Raw genomic sequence first — 15,771 nt, forward strand, 5'->3', positions numbered from 1 at the left:
ACAAAATATACATCCATAAAAATTAATCGTATTTGACTAAATTTAGCACACGTTCCATCAGTCATATGAACTGAAGGAATACGTAGATTTTACTTCATCAGAGGAAAAGAAGCATTTACCTCAAAGCCCCCACATCCTACCCAGAAATACTTTAACCTAAACTAGCTCACTTTAAAAATTCATTTGACTGTTCTTGTGGAAATTACATAATCTTTAGTTAAAACCTGAGATTAAGTATTTCAAGAATTTTGCTTTATCTGCCATGATTCTAGAATGCAATTTCAAAGTTAGAGGGACATGCATTCCCACTGTCAAAGTGCTGTGTTTTAAGTAATGACAAAAGAAAAGAAACCGTCACCTTCAATTGTTAATGAAAATGGATAAAGCAGAAAATACCCAATGTGCAACAGAATACCATACCTATCACTTCTCATTCTACCAACACCATGGACACTGTGCACAGTTAAACTACAGCTTTCTTTTGCCCTCATCCTCCTATGACAAATCAACACACAGAAGAACCTACAACTACAATAAATCCAAGAACGTAATGATAACAGTTCTCCTGAATCAAATCTCAGAGAATACCAAAAAGGATGGATTACAGAAAAAAAAAAAAGTGTGATATTATTTCTAATGCTAAGTATCTATTTATTTCCCAAGTTAGCATTTCTTATTTTAGAAGGTTAATAAACATATTTACTCATAAATTTAGCGAAGACAACAAAATGTATCCTTCTTCCACTGTGGAGAACAGCAGAAGTAATTCTAGATACTACTTCATGTGCAGACCGCCATTACTTCAGTCCCCTGACTGTCCTTCAAAATTAATTTCATAATGGGAATAATAAGAGATCCCCTTTTTTCCCCTCTCCCCACCCTCCCTTTTTATTTTTAAATGCAAAACAGGGAGTATAGAGGCAGACGACAAAAACATCCTCTCACCATAATCTTCACACAACAGAAAATGTTAGTAAAATACAAAAAAACCCTTCACTTCACAAGTTGTACCTGATTTCTATAAATCATTAATTAATGACTTTCCAAATTACAATTTCCATCTCACTCCAAGATTTCTTTGCAAAATCTAAAATATACTGCAAGCCATGTACTAGTTTATTAGTCAGCAAGTACAGTATTGAAGAAAAAAAGGACAAAAAGCACAGCACATCCCTTCCCAAATTCTGTAGCCACATCCCAGGCAGTATCTGCCAACATCTCTATTCTAGTGCTCCACAAAATTTATTGACCAAGTTACATTACAGTGTCTTTCTAATGTAGTCCATACCAGGGAGGGCAAGATAATCAGTCATTTCCCCTTGACTTCATCCAGGTGATTTCTTTTATCTGGCTTTACCTTCAATGGTTTAAGTTATATGACAGAAACTTTAAAATTCTAATTGTGCATTATTATTTTAGTAGTACTAGTGTGGGGAATAGGAAGAAAGTTTAAGGAAGGGATGAAAGGGAATTAAACAATGTCAGATTGCACAACCATGGCAGACTTTGTACCAGAAGCTACAACTATATACTACCCTCAGCTATAACAACATTGATCTAGAAACTGGCGTAGCATAAGCTACACTACATGGCAACACATTTGATTTTTCACAATTACACTTAACTGTCCAATTTGAAAACTCTATTTCATACAGTTGTACAATCTGCCACTGACAAAAGTCTTGCTCGAATTAATCAGTTCTACAATTATTGGGCTCAGAATTCAGATTTACAGTAATGCATCATAAACATGCAACACCTAAAGAACTTGATCTTATTTACAGCACTATCATCTCCACTTACCTTGCTCCAAAGATGTACATCATTTGAGCTGAAGAGGGCAGCAAAGGATAACAAATTAAAAGCAATAAAATGATTTTACGGTTGTATCTTTTAAAAAAACAAACCACAGATTATTAACACAAAGGATCTTATTAAATAAGATTAAAATACAGTAATTGCCACATATTGTTTAAACCAACTTTGTATAGAATAAGTATTGTACTTTTTACTATACTGCACATGGTCATAGTTTCTGCTAAATAACTTAAAATAATGCAGCAATCCAAACAGATAACTAAGACTACAAAGAATATATTTTAGTTTTATTTTTAGTTTGATCTTTTAACATGTCCTAATTGTACTTTTTTTATTTTATACTTCAATCTATTTAGCATTTCAAGAAAATAAGCTTCACTCAAACAAGTCACGCTTTACATAGCAAACACTCCATATTTCTTCCCTCATACAACAGGTCATAACTGGACAGAGAGCAGTTCTCTGTACATCATCAGGTTACAAATAAAGATCAAATGTTAACCAGTTCACTGAAGTATAAAAAAATATAACATATCCCCATAATTTGTAGAACATCAAAATTCTCACTAGAAGCTGCAACTTTTCAAGAACTATAAAGCAGCATTAACCTAGAAAAGGCTAAGAGAACAAAAACTTCGGACCTTATTTTATCCTCTTATAATTCTTATAAGGGGAAAATAAGATGTCAGTCTGAACAGCTGCACAGAAACTTAAAAGCATTCATAGAAGTTTAGGATTTTATTTAGGAGGTTCAAGCCTATGAAGCATTTACTCTTTTTATGCAGCTGCCACTTGTATTTGAAAACGAATCAAATGCAGATCCACACAGAGAGGAAAAAAAGTAAAACGCTGTCTGGGAGGTTAGTTAAGCTTTACTGGGTGAACTTCCTCCACCACTGACAGCATGACAATGAACTGCAGATATCACATGCATCAATTTCCTAAAGTACTTGACTCTGAAACAGTAATGGTACATCAGGCAGATAGAATGGGAATACTTCGAAGCAGTTACTAGAGAAGAGCAGCTTCAACAGAAATCCATAGACTAGTCTGCCACAGACATTATTCATGTGTCTCTGGTATCCATACCCTGTACTTTTGTACGCCAGTCCTAAACTCTGTTCATTTGAACATTCAAGACCTGCATTTAGTCATAAAATTTTGCTGTGGTCTTTACAAAAGGTACAAATATTCTTTTCTTCTATCCTATCATACCATACCCTCAAGCTTCATTTTCAGGCTGTTCTAGCCATTAAGTTTAAAATAGAAAAGGAAACATGAATTGGCATGCTTTCAGAAACAATATAAGGGTGAAATTTGGGCACAGCCAACCTTGTACATAGCTTCTGAAGCGAGGTAGCAATAAAGGCAAACAAGACAGATTAAAGAAAGTAAAAAAACTTACGCCACACAAGTGGCAAGGGAAGGGGGGGGGGGGGGGGAACAGTAAGCTGAAGTAAAAAAAAAAAAACCAAACAAACCCCAAACCAACCAACCAAAAAAACCACACACACACACAAACCCACCAAAAAACCTCCAGCCTTCATTTCCCTCAGAATTCTGATTTTTTTAGCCCAAATGTCCAACAACTATTGAAGTCACAACAGTAGTAATTGTTCCACCACTCAAGTGAGTAACTGTTTCACTTGAGGATAGTACAATTCTTCAGCAGCTAGTTTTCACAATACAAGTTGATGACGTTTTAAAGATACTTTAAATCACATTCTGAACACCTGCACAACCCTCCAGTGGTAGCGGTATTTCATGCTGGCATTGGTTGTGTGTGGTAAACATTGGTATGGCTTCCTTTCTAGCGCAAGTCCTACTTCAACTGAAAATTTATCTATACTTACAGAGAGAAAAATGTGTTTCAAAAATCTGTTACTTTAATTAATATATCTGAAACAGATGATTCTGGGGCTGACTACTAAAAGCAATAGTAAAATAGCCCATTGGATCTAAAACTTTATTTCATTTATTCCTTGGATGTCAAGGTCAGCTATGGCCTAGTTAACAAACCCAATTTGAACACTGGTTTGCTTTTTCTCCCCCTTTTCCCATGGCAGAGCAGGATCAGCTAGACAGAACTTGCAATTGACTAGGAATTATTTTAGTCATATTCACCTGGTATGTTTTACTAATATCCAACCTAAACATAGTTATATCTCATAGCCATTACAGAATTTTAGGAAATAACTTGGTCAACAAAACCAGCCTTCCAACTCTGGTCCTGAGTAATATTAAGTGACCTCTCTGGTTCCCAGTGGTGTAGGTATGCTGCAAAAAAAACCTAATTCACAGTCCTAAATGTCTGACTGGGGCAAACAGCAAATGATAGAAATGCTTGTTAATTCACATATACTTGCATAAGCTTAAAACAACCCTGCAAGTTAGCAAGGAACCCTCCTTGCAATATGGGACCATATGGTTATGAATATAAAGTCATGGCAATGTAGCACAATACTAGGTGTTAAATGTGAGCATTGAGGAGATGTATTAACCCAGAGAGCACAGAAAGTTATCAGATGTAATAGAATATACCTGACTCCTACTGGTATTTCATCTTCATTAAGTACCCATTTACTTTAATGGTTAATAATGATAATCTTTAGGGAAACCTTACATTAGCATAGCAGTTTATAAACAAAAAAGTAAATAAAGATAAAACCCTGAATGTTTACTACCCTGAGAAGTTTATATACTGTCAAATACCACAGAACAAACAATAACAGTGAAGTTCTTTTTAATCTACTAGATATAATACTTCAAAGGTATGCTCATATATAGCAGAGGCAAGGAAACCAGGGAGAGCAAAGAGGAACAAAGATATCCCTCAGAACTGCTAAACCTGGAACCCTACTTTTAAATATTCAAACATAGAGCTGGGGGGAAAACGCTGCACAGACTTGTGCTCACTAAGGCAAAAAAGAGAGGGAACTTTGCTACAGAAGAAAAGGAGAGGTATTCATATAGCAACCTTACCTTTTAAAACCCCAAATGAGGCTGTTTCTAAACTGACGAATATCAATAGGAGGTGTGCTTGCTGAAGACACTGTAAATGAAAGAAATGTTTCTAAGCAGTCATTGCAAAAAAAAAAATCCATGAACTGCAACAAGTCAGTAGGTCACGTAAATAGGGTGTCATTAGAAGAACTATTTCATTAGCTTAGTAAATGTTGACAAACATTTGTAAATCAAAATTTCAAATACCAGGGTATTTGAAACAGTCCTGGTTTTATCAGCTCTAAATCTGCTCCATTTCAAAAGGGATCACATATTCTAAAAGAGAGATTTTTCCCTCTTCATTGCCTTTAATACCAATAGTTAATACATTAGTCTTTTATACAAATTAGTAATAGGAGTAAGCATCTTATCTGTAAAAAAGCACAAGACTGAAGAAAATATGTTCCAAAAAGCAAAACAAAACCCAAACAATCCTAATCAAGAAAACCTGAGATATTCGCTCTGGAACAAAAAAAGATCCACCAGAGGCAAATGGTTTGATAATTGTTTCAGACTGAATACCTGCCTTAAAATAGGCTTTACAATTTTGCCTTTTATTTTTTTTTAATTAAAAAAGAAAAAAAAAAAAAAAACCAAAACAAAACCACACACAAACACCACCCCCCACAACCCCCCCAAAAAACCCTCAAAACAATAACGACACTTTCTTAGGTGTTTGCTTCTGCTTGTGTAAACTGCCTAACAAGAAAGAAAAAGTAGTTCCATCTAAAGTGCTATCCACTGAATTAAGTTAAACATAAGGGGAAAAGAGAGGAAGATACACAGTTCTAAATGTTGACGTTTACAATATTGGTTGAACACAAAGGACACTGTAAAATTACTTAAAATTAGATATCCCTGAGAGGTCATTTTCAGTTATGCCCTATGCCTTCATCTTTACATCATTTCTTGGCTAAATATTCCAAATCATTCTACCTTCTTCCTCTAGAACTGCTGTCTCTCATTCCAGCACCATAGTTCAGCAAAGAAAAAATACAGTAGTAGATGCATTTAAGTCCTGTATGAAGTTATTATCATCTGATTTCACTATCACAATAGAATTAACCCCTGTAAAACCCTGAATGCACTGGGCCCAAAGGGCTACAACATGCTATATGGTAGAAGAGAACTGAAATAAAAACACCAGCTGTATAGGAACCTGTGAAATAAAAAGACAGGAACAACATGCTAAAACAACTCCTTAGTCTAACTCCAGGCATTTAGAAAATTAAAAGTTTTAAATGTTGGAACATTTATTTTAGTTTGAATATCTCAGGTAAAGTTGGTTTCAAGAAACCCTCAATCCAAATCCTCCTCCAGTGGTATATTAAACTTTTTGCTCATGAAAAGACGAGCAGAAAAGCATCTTAGTATGCTCAGCTGCTGCTGGCAATCAGCAGCCTGGTTTCCTTAGCAACAAACAAGTCTGAGAAAATCAAGGGACTGACAATGAAGTGGAATGGAACGGCATGATAAAGGGGAAAAGCGGCTCTCATGTACACTGCCTTATGCGCCCAGATTCCTCAGCTGATGCTTCATAGTCTTCATCTTGTCAGTAGCAAAAATCTATACATTATAAGGCATGAGAAGCTGAATCAATACACCTAGATAGCAACCAGCATTAATAACCAACCTTTGCCTCCCCCGACTACACTGATGAGATAATCTTGAACTATTTTCCATATTGCATCTATTTTTCCCTCTTTGTAATACTGCAAAAGGAGCCAAATGCAAAAAAAAAAAAAATCAGCTGTTTAATATGTGTGCCTTATCGTTACATAGGTGCTAATTAGATTTACTAGAATTCATTTCAGCTTGGTAAACTATTTACAGGAGTACCTTCCTTTAAAGCTCAAGTTCAAAAGAAATTTTTAATCTCTCCATGAATTATTAACCCTAGTCTTTATAAACAGAAACATCACTACAAGATTTAAATTCAATACACAGACAACAGCTAAATAATACACTATGTGAGACTAATTTCCTGACAGTAAGACAGAATGCAGCCTACTGCATGTGCCTGTATCATACTGATATTGTATACATTTACCATATACCAGGCACACACATATTTGTGTCTTATAACACATTAAACCCTGACTATTTCAGTTAACCAAAATGAGTGTGCAGGGGTGGGTCTACTTTTTCACATAGGCAAAAAAAAACAAACCCAAAACTATTTCACTTTCCAGAAGGAATGTCACTGCTCCTAATAAATAGTTATCCTTTAAAAAAAAAATTTCAACCTTATTCAATTTTCATGGTTAATAGGTTTTTTTTGTAGTAAGAACAAACAAAATAATGGCAGAATGTAAGGTGAATCTTAAAGATTCACTAATTGATAAATCTCTGATACAAAAATTAAATCACTGATTAGTAACTACTCATTTAATTTTCTCATTTTCAACACAACAGCTTCCCAGAGTAATGGTGTATAGACTAGATATTTCTATATTTGCTGAATGAAAGTTAATGACAATTGCAGCAGAAGACTGCTTAAGCTTTTCCCTGAACCTTAGACATATAAAACTGTTGTTTAAAAAAAGATCTTTCTGTATCAGATTTAGTCCAAATTTAGGTGTTTTATTATTGCCTTAGTATACTAGGCAAATAAAAATTGTATTTGTTTCAAATATTGAAGAAAAACATATACTCCTACGTAACCAAGCAAATCATCCCATGCCATACATTCAGTCAATGACATATATTAACTTTTGCAAGCACTGAGCATCAGAACAATCTTTGGAGAAAACTCTTTAAAAGTGATTAATACATGCTCTTACAACTTCATCACCTACTTAACCCATCAAATTTATACACATAACTTCCATGACCAACAGATCAGCAGAGCACTCTCAGGTTAACATCAGTGCCAATCAGTTCTTTAAAGTTGGTTCTTTAATTAATAATTCTGTAGTACTTCAGAGCCATATTGTTAGACTAGCATCCTGTTGTAATTGATGCTGCAAACAAAAACAATCCCCACACCAACAGTTTAACATTGTGCAAGGCAAATTGTTTCCTTAAGCCCTCTAAGTACAAGAGGATTATAATCCTATCACAATCACAGCAAAGCTGTGATTTGTAAATATCTTATAGGTAAATCTTATGTCCAGGTTCAATACCAAAAAAAGAATTTAACCATGATATGTTGTCCAGAATTGGTAGTTTCAAACAGTCTGACATCTCATCATAGAGGACCTCACATAATAAAAGCTTTGCTCAAGTTTCCCACGTACCTTTAAACCTCATATATTAATACATGTAAATCTCTTAGCCTACAACCAATCAACACTACCACCAAGTATGTAGTAACATACATGAAAAATACTTACATAGAGAAAGAACATTGTTCAGTCTTCCATGTGCTGCTTCGTATCTTATTTCTGCTACAGAGAGTCCAACAGTTTCAAACAGGCAGTCATTTTTCTAGAGATAAAGCAATCAATCATTGGAAGTACACACAGAGAAGACCTTCTGATACTTCATATTTTTAAACACTTCTTTCTCAAAGGACATTGGCATTCTTGTATTGATAACTGTTGAGAACATAGAAGGTGCTCTACAGAAGTCTGCATGGCTAGCCAGGTAAGTTGCTACTGATCAAAAATTATCCAGCTTTTGTATTGAAATCAATTGCAAGAGACAAAGTTACCAAAGGCAGAAAGAGTGGGACAGAAACTTAGTCTGTAATTCTGAATTCTTTAGCAAGTAAAAAAAAGAAACTTCACTAGAAACAACTGTAATACTTCTAATCCCCAGTAAAAAAGGACATCATTCATTCATTTAGTTTTCCACTTCAGAAAACAGAAAGGTAGTAAGTCTTGAGCAAAATATTTTGGTTAGCTCTGAAAAGTTGAAAGAAAGACAGGGTAAACAAACCATCAGTGCAACAACTGTTTCAAAAGTAATCTAAATATTCTGAACAGTCTTCATCATACCAAGTTCATGTTTAGAGCACTACTGGGATCTAAAGCCTTCACAGAGAACATGGAAAAACAAGCCATGCAACAGTTGTTTTTATGAATTCTAAATGTAAACTCACCTTCAGCTGGGCACGGGCAGTTTCAGTATCGGCAAAATTTTTAAAAACGTAGTCTGTGTATGTTTCTGTATCAAGTTCCACCCCCAATTCATGCATCACTTTGAGGACCTCAAAGATACCTATCAAAGCAAAATTGATAAGGCTAATCATTTCAGAAAAATGAAAACTTGAGACTCAACATTTAAAAATAAACATTGCTTTTCAAAAAAAGAACTTGTCTCCTCAATTCTGTCCTTGAAATTGCCATGCAAAATGCTGCATTCTTATTTTAGGTGTTAATAAGATCTTAATTGTGAAACTTAAAATAAATTTACTAAACTTCCTGTTCTGTGCTGTATCAAAAACATGAAACTCTTGGCTAGTTTGGAAATTGCTAGCATACAAAGTTATTTTCTAACACAGTAAATCCAAGACAGTTACTCTTAGTCATGTTTGCAAAACATCTTTTAGAGCTATATATCTAAATGTCCATATTATTGTGCATTAAAAAAAAACAACTGAAATTTGGTGTAAAGTATATAACCAAATTCAAGATACAAATGCATTCTTCAATACATAATACATTCTTAGCTTTGTTCCGAGATTCCAACCCTGATTAGTAAGGCAAGCTTTCAAGATTGTCTCTAGATTTGTTTAAAACAAATAACATTTTTGTAAGCAAATAGGTTGATTACTTTATCAATGCATCAGCTTCAAACTGGAAATTCAGAGAAAGGCTGGAGTCCCTCAAGCCCCAGTGAAGCTAGATTGTAACTTTTACAGTGTTCAGATCAATTCACATAACTAGACTGTATATTACTACTGTAGATATGCATTTGAAGACAGCAGATAGCAAATCTTAATAGTTCAGCAATTAGAGCATAGGGTTTTAGAGCATATGTCATGCTTTTTAATTGATCACACTCCTCTGATTTGCAGAAACTTCTTACAGTAACCCTAGCTAGCAAACTCTGAACCCCTGTCAAAACCAATACAGGTATTATCATTTTTTGCTGGTCTAAAAATGATTTGTCAGTTGCTGCAGGACACCAGTACCAAACAGCATATGTTTTTTTCAACTTGCATTTCATACTTATTACTTTAAAAATGTAAAGTTTCCCAAAGTCCCTGTCTTTGCCCTGGAGTGCCACCTATGGAAAAGTGACACTTCCATGAATATTTTATGCAGTGCACTATGGTGCAAATAATCAAATGTGAATTCCCTTTGAGCACTTGAAAATACATGCAGGCAAGTCACACTAGATTAAAGTCGCATCATCTGTTCAAGTTTGCCTTAAACAAAACTCTGATTTTGGCCCAGAATCTGCAAAAATATGAATAAAGAATTAATTACAGTAAGTCTTTCTTGGTACCTTTCAAATTTTGACAGCTAGTTTCTATTTCATGTTTTCAACTTCCCAGAAAATACATTAAGTCCTATTATGCCAAAACCTTTTCTAAAATAACTGTATCTGTATCCCTAGAAAGTAGTTTGAAGACCAAGAACTAGATACCATAGTGAACAAGGTGTGGTAAACTCAGGAGATTTTAGTTCAAATGTGTATCTAGAACAGAGCAGAAAACAGGCTTGTTAAGCATCCCCATTCACTAGTAGGCACACTAGTGTCACAAATTGTAGCACGCATTGTCACAAATGCCTACTAGGGCACAGTTCCTGACTAGGAAAGGGCATGGATGAAGATTAGAACACTAACACAACAGTGAGATGCAGATTAAGGAGTAATACCAGTAATAATACTGCACATAGCCAAATTAATCACAAACAAAAAAAAAATGCTGCTACACATTTCTTCATTTCTAACATGGCTGATGTACAATTTTGGGGGGGAATAGAAGTTTAATGAAAACCAACACAGAATCCTACAATTTTGTATACAATTCCTACCTCACCAAGAGCAGAACTACTTTATTGTCACATAACTATCTTTCACAATACAAAGCTATGAAACATTCCCACTTCAATCAAAATACTATAAAATTGTCAAATATATGCATGAAATAGGATTTGAGCATTATGTGTGTGGCATTCGAAATTCTTTGTTCCTCATATTGGAAAATACACTAAGCTCTTCTCTCTCCCCAAACCAAAGAACAGACTAAAAAAGAGAGACAAAAGTGCAGTCACTATAACTATAATACTATATAACTATAATCTGTAACACTGGTTTCCCAACCTTCTTTGAGAACACATCCCCAGCACATGTATATTTATTTAGAAGTTACATACACATACCACTGTACTGATATATTATGCACATTATAAAACACACACACAAACAGAAAGTAAAAAAGGATGAAATAATTATTCTACTTATTAACAGCCTGCTCACACTCCAATGGATTGCCTTGCACACCCCACTTTGGAGACCACTGATCCAGAAGAGTAGGTATGACTAAAACCCACAGTAAACTCTTCCGGCCACCTCCCTGCTTGACCCAGAATCAGGTTTTTGAGATCTTGGGCTGAGATATCTAAGGACTGCAGGACCTGAGTATGTAAAATCAAATAATTGAGTGGAAAGAGGACAGTAACAGAGAACAAAAACCAGCCAAAATTCTGTTCTCCTTTTTGTCAATACTAGAAACAGCACTCGAACACCGCAACAGAACAGATTCCGGCCTCGAATCAGTATATCCAAGAACAAATACAGAACAGATGAATTACAAGATGGTCATAGTATTTCTGTAGTAGAGCAGAGTAACTTGCTGCTTTTCAAGTGAAAAGTGAGACTTGTATTTCAGTCCACCTTTCATTTCCTAAGTTTCTCACAGTAAGCCGTGCCTTCTTCCTAAAGCAGTCCCATCAGAACAGGGGGGATTTCTAAGGCAGTTATGTACAGTTGTACATGTGCAAGGGCAGTAAAATTGGGCTTTAAGCAGTTTTCCAAGGAAACAAAAAAATAAAACTCCATTTTGAGAAGTGAGGGTGCATTCAGGAGAACAACATAATAGTTAACATTTTTGCTGTGCTGTTAGTTTCAGGTGCACTCAAAGTTCTTTGCCAGAAAAGTCTGTCTACAAAACAGTATTTCAAGCAGTTACTTTGTAAAATCACCACTCTCATCCCTCTCTGGACTCAGACTCTTATTTCCCCAAAGTAAAACCTGAATTACCATTCACTAAACATGCTTTGCGTATATAACAACAATTTAGTAGAAAACAAAAGTGAAATACACAACTGACTTCTAAAAACTGTCTTTAAAAACATCATGATTATACAAAGATGAAGGGGAGCTACAAAATATTCAGTAATGTGTAAGTCAAACACTTCTGTTTATTTATACTAGGCCCTCCTGTTATTTAGTGTATATCTGATACAAGATGAATCTCGGTGCCCAATAACAGTTTCAGATCCACTGCATATTGATCTCTTAAACCCTGCAAGCACTTTCCATTCCTAAAAGCCTAACAGCATTTACTTAGATAAATACTATGGAAATAAGTAATTATCAACTTATATAACAGATAACATAAAAGCAAGAATGCCCCATCTGAAATTATCTGCCTGTGTAAAATGACTGAAAAGAGCTGTTTGCTATTTCAGAGTGCTTAAGTTCTTTAAGGTGTATTTAAAAATGGCCTTGCTTAGTTTCATTAGCCACCACTTCACTGCTACTTTTCTTTCTAACTCAAATCCATAATACAGAAGTTAAGGAATCTCCTTTGATATCCAGTGTCAGCTTTTGTTACAATAAACATTAGATAAACATATAATTAAACATTGCTAGTAGTTATGTAAATGTTTGGGTCACATTACACCTACTGATTCTGACATTTGTACCCTGCAGTTCTAGATAGGTTGCTGCTTATATTTGTGTTCTTTAATAATTTAGTCCACTGTCTACATCCTATCAGATTTTTAATAGTTTTTCCTCAAAGTTCTTTTCCATTTTCAGCCTTATGTATACCGAGATGCAAAGTTACATAATGGGCATTACTACTTCGTAGAAAAAGGAATTATCACCTCATTTTTGGTATGAGATGTGATACAGTGTCTATCTATACTTGTGTTCACACATCTCTATTATTTTTTGCTGCTAGAAAGCACCATTCTGTTCATTTACTATCTGCTGTCATCTTTAGGTCCTCACTACAGCATTAGTTTTTGCTCTATTATTTCTATTAAACAGTTTCAGGGTGGGTGGGGTTTTTTTCCCCTATTTGCTTTCCTTCAAGCATATTGGTTGTATTTTTAGATGATGGATCTCATTTATTCTTTTTTTGTTATTAAATTTCAAAAAAATGAACGTGAGCTTACACATGGGAAAGAACAAGACAACTTTTTTCACTGCAGCAAGAATAATTCCACTGATTCTCTACTGCAGAAGAAATTGCTTACTATCTTCTTATGTATTTTAAGAATTGCTAAATCACTGACTTCTGTAGGTATGCACACAATAGTGACATTCCCACTTGACAATGCAAACTCGGAGACTAAGTACCAGGTTACAACATGTTTGCAAATCCACAGTATTATCATACAGCCATACAGAAGTTTAGGTATCCAATGCCTTTGCAGACAGAAGAAGAAAGGTTCTCTAGAGAATTGCAAAGAAAGCCAAAATTCACTGTTCCTTCATCGGTTTTTCTTCCCAAGTTGTTTACATGACTTCCAGCAGTAACTACTAGCTAAAGCATAGTCAATTTCTATAGTAGGAGTCCAAATTAAGGCAACCTCTGATCTTGCCAAAGACCAAAAGAGATACGAAAACTTAAGTTTCTCTCAACAGTCAGATATTGCTTCAGTTTTGGGAGCTAAGTCTAAATCTAAAAATACTTCCAACACCTCTTATAATTGTGTTAGTGAGGTGAAATTTTCCGTGGAGTAACAGAAACCATGTTTTTTCAGCAGGCAGCCTCCACATAGAGAAGTATGACATTGATTTCAATTTACTTATTTTTGGCAACATTGTACTTCAAGTAAGTCACAAAGGACCAAACTAAAACATTGCCATACTTTTAAAATATCATAGAACTTTCAAGCATCTGAAAACCTGGGAGAAGATAAACTTGGGAAGTAGTCTAGCAGGAACAGAGTCTAAGGAGTTAATAAAAACTGAATATTGTTTTCACAAAGGCTTTTTGAAAAAGACTTGAGACATTTTTATAGCCAGAAACAATTAGGGAATACTTGTTTCAGCATTTCTTCCAAACTGGAATGTGACTGTGTATTTAAGATAAAATTGCGATATGAAGAGTCTGCTAAAAGCACTTTTTTTTTGTTTGTGCATTTTGTTTGTCACCCAGTGTCACACTAACAACTCTGCATCTCATTCTAAAGCACATTATACTGTGAGATAAGATGAAAAAGACAGTTTTTTGTTTCCCCAAGGGGGAAGTACTTCTGTTAAAAGCATCTTTTTACAATACTATGCTTTCTGAATTACCAATAACGCAAACCAAAGAATTAGATACTGTACTCTAAAATTTAATATTTGTTCAATTCTTATTCATATCCTGTAGACATCCCCATGTGTAACAGGGGAAAGTATGCTAAATGCTTAAACCTACTTAAGAATCCCAAAGATTGAGCATTTCTGTCCTTCAATCAGTATGCTGTCAGGTTAGGCTCTCACATTCAGCAATGTAAGTTCTCCTGCAGTTTTTTATTATTGTAACGAAACTCATGTTTGGTTTATCAGGTAGATAATAAGAAGTTGGCTTGAAAAAAGGATTGGGTTTGCAGTCTAAAAGAGCTACAATAACATAACCTTACTTTTAAATTCTTCTCTTAGATTTCAGTTACTTCAAGAGTAAAAACTCTGTAAAATGTAATGAGCAGCAAAAAGAACCAGCAGAAGACAGAAAGAATGTGAAGAGTTAAAAAGATAATTAAACACCCTCTCATCTTTCTAAGCAAAGGTAGACTTTAAATTTGTAGAACTGTACCACGATTAAGTAAGAAAGGAGGTTTTAAAAAAAAGTCTTTCTGAAGGAAAAATTGTTTACAACAAAGTGAGACATGCAGCAAGGTCTTCATTTACTTTCAAGAGCCTGCTGACTCTCATAGCAATGTTTTAATAAAGCTTTGTACACTAGGTTTGCAATAAAGCTAGAGGAGCATTTATCGGATAACTAACCTTTAAGATTGTTCTGTTTCTGGAACCCAACTAGCAGTGGCCAGAAATAGTGAGGTCTGAGTGGCAAGCCTTCCTCTTTCATCATCTTCATCACATCAATGGCCAAGGCTGAAAACATTCACAAGATAATTAAACAGTAACCAAGTACCTTAAATAAGCATATGTAAAATAACTAAATAAGCAGAGTACCTGATTTGTTGGCCTCCAAAGCGCAACGCAAAATAAACGGTAACGGTGCTGAGTGCATTTTTGCTTCTTTTAACTCAGTACAAAATTGCTTCAGCTTGTTCACAGGCTGCAAAGAATTTTAAAAATTAATTTAATATATTTTTCAATTTCTCAAATTGTTAAGCATGTTAAGATTCTTCTAATTGTTAGGAAATGGCTATTACACATGCCAAAAATGACTCTTTTGTGATTTTCAATTTACTATGCAAATTGACACAGAATATTAAAATCCTTCTTTTATTCTTTAAGAACCATGCAAAAAAAAAAAACAAAACCCCTACCATTTTCCATCTTCACAGTTGCATTAAACTAAATAAATATACTGTTATTAGTATATTAAGAAAAAAGTATTACTACATTGCATACCATATCTTTATTTACACAATGTTGCAAGAAGAAGCTACCCTGGTCCATATTATCACGTGATAAATGATTAAAAGACTTCAAAATATGGAAACTTATATCTTCGAAGCCATGAGTTATCAGAGTCAAACACAGGTTCATTGCATCTAGCAAGTGAAAAACAAAGAACAACAAAATTTAAAAAGTGCATATAATTATTTTCAACATTAAACTACTAAAATTAGTGAAAGCTAG

At 34.6% G+C, this 15,771-nt stretch overlaps 1 protein-coding gene across 2 annotated transcripts in view; it reads right to left on the bottom strand.

The window, feature by feature from the left end:
- Window positions 1–15,771, bottom strand: part of LRPPRC (leucine rich pentatricopeptide repeat containing) — a 92,875-nt gene that overhangs the window by 57,895 nt on the left and 19,209 nt on the right. For both annotated transcript variants that reach the window (XM_030035071.1, XM_030035070.1), the window contains exons 9-15: window positions 15,541–15,683; window positions 15,136–15,241; window positions 14,947–15,054; window positions 8,867–8,985; window positions 8,157–8,250; window positions 4,801–4,870; window positions 1,804–1,831 (exon numbers count right to left, since the gene is read on the bottom strand). In XM_030035071.1, the coding sequence (XP_029890931.1) occupies window positions 1,804–1,831; window positions 4,801–4,870; window positions 8,157–8,250; window positions 8,867–8,985; window positions 14,947–15,054; window positions 15,136–15,241; window positions 15,541–15,683 (668 nt within the window). The remainder of the gene's footprint in view (window positions 1–1,803; window positions 1,832–4,800; window positions 4,871–8,156; window positions 8,251–8,866; window positions 8,986–14,946; window positions 15,055–15,135; window positions 15,242–15,540; window positions 15,684–15,771) is intronic.

Source organism: Aquila chrysaetos, chromosome 13 (assembly GCF_900496995.4).
Source record: "Aquila chrysaetos chrysaetos chromosome 13, bAquChr1.4, whole genome shotgun sequence".
NCBI classification, from domain to species: Eukaryota; Metazoa; Chordata; class Aves; order Accipitriformes; family Accipitridae; genus Aquila; species Aquila chrysaetos.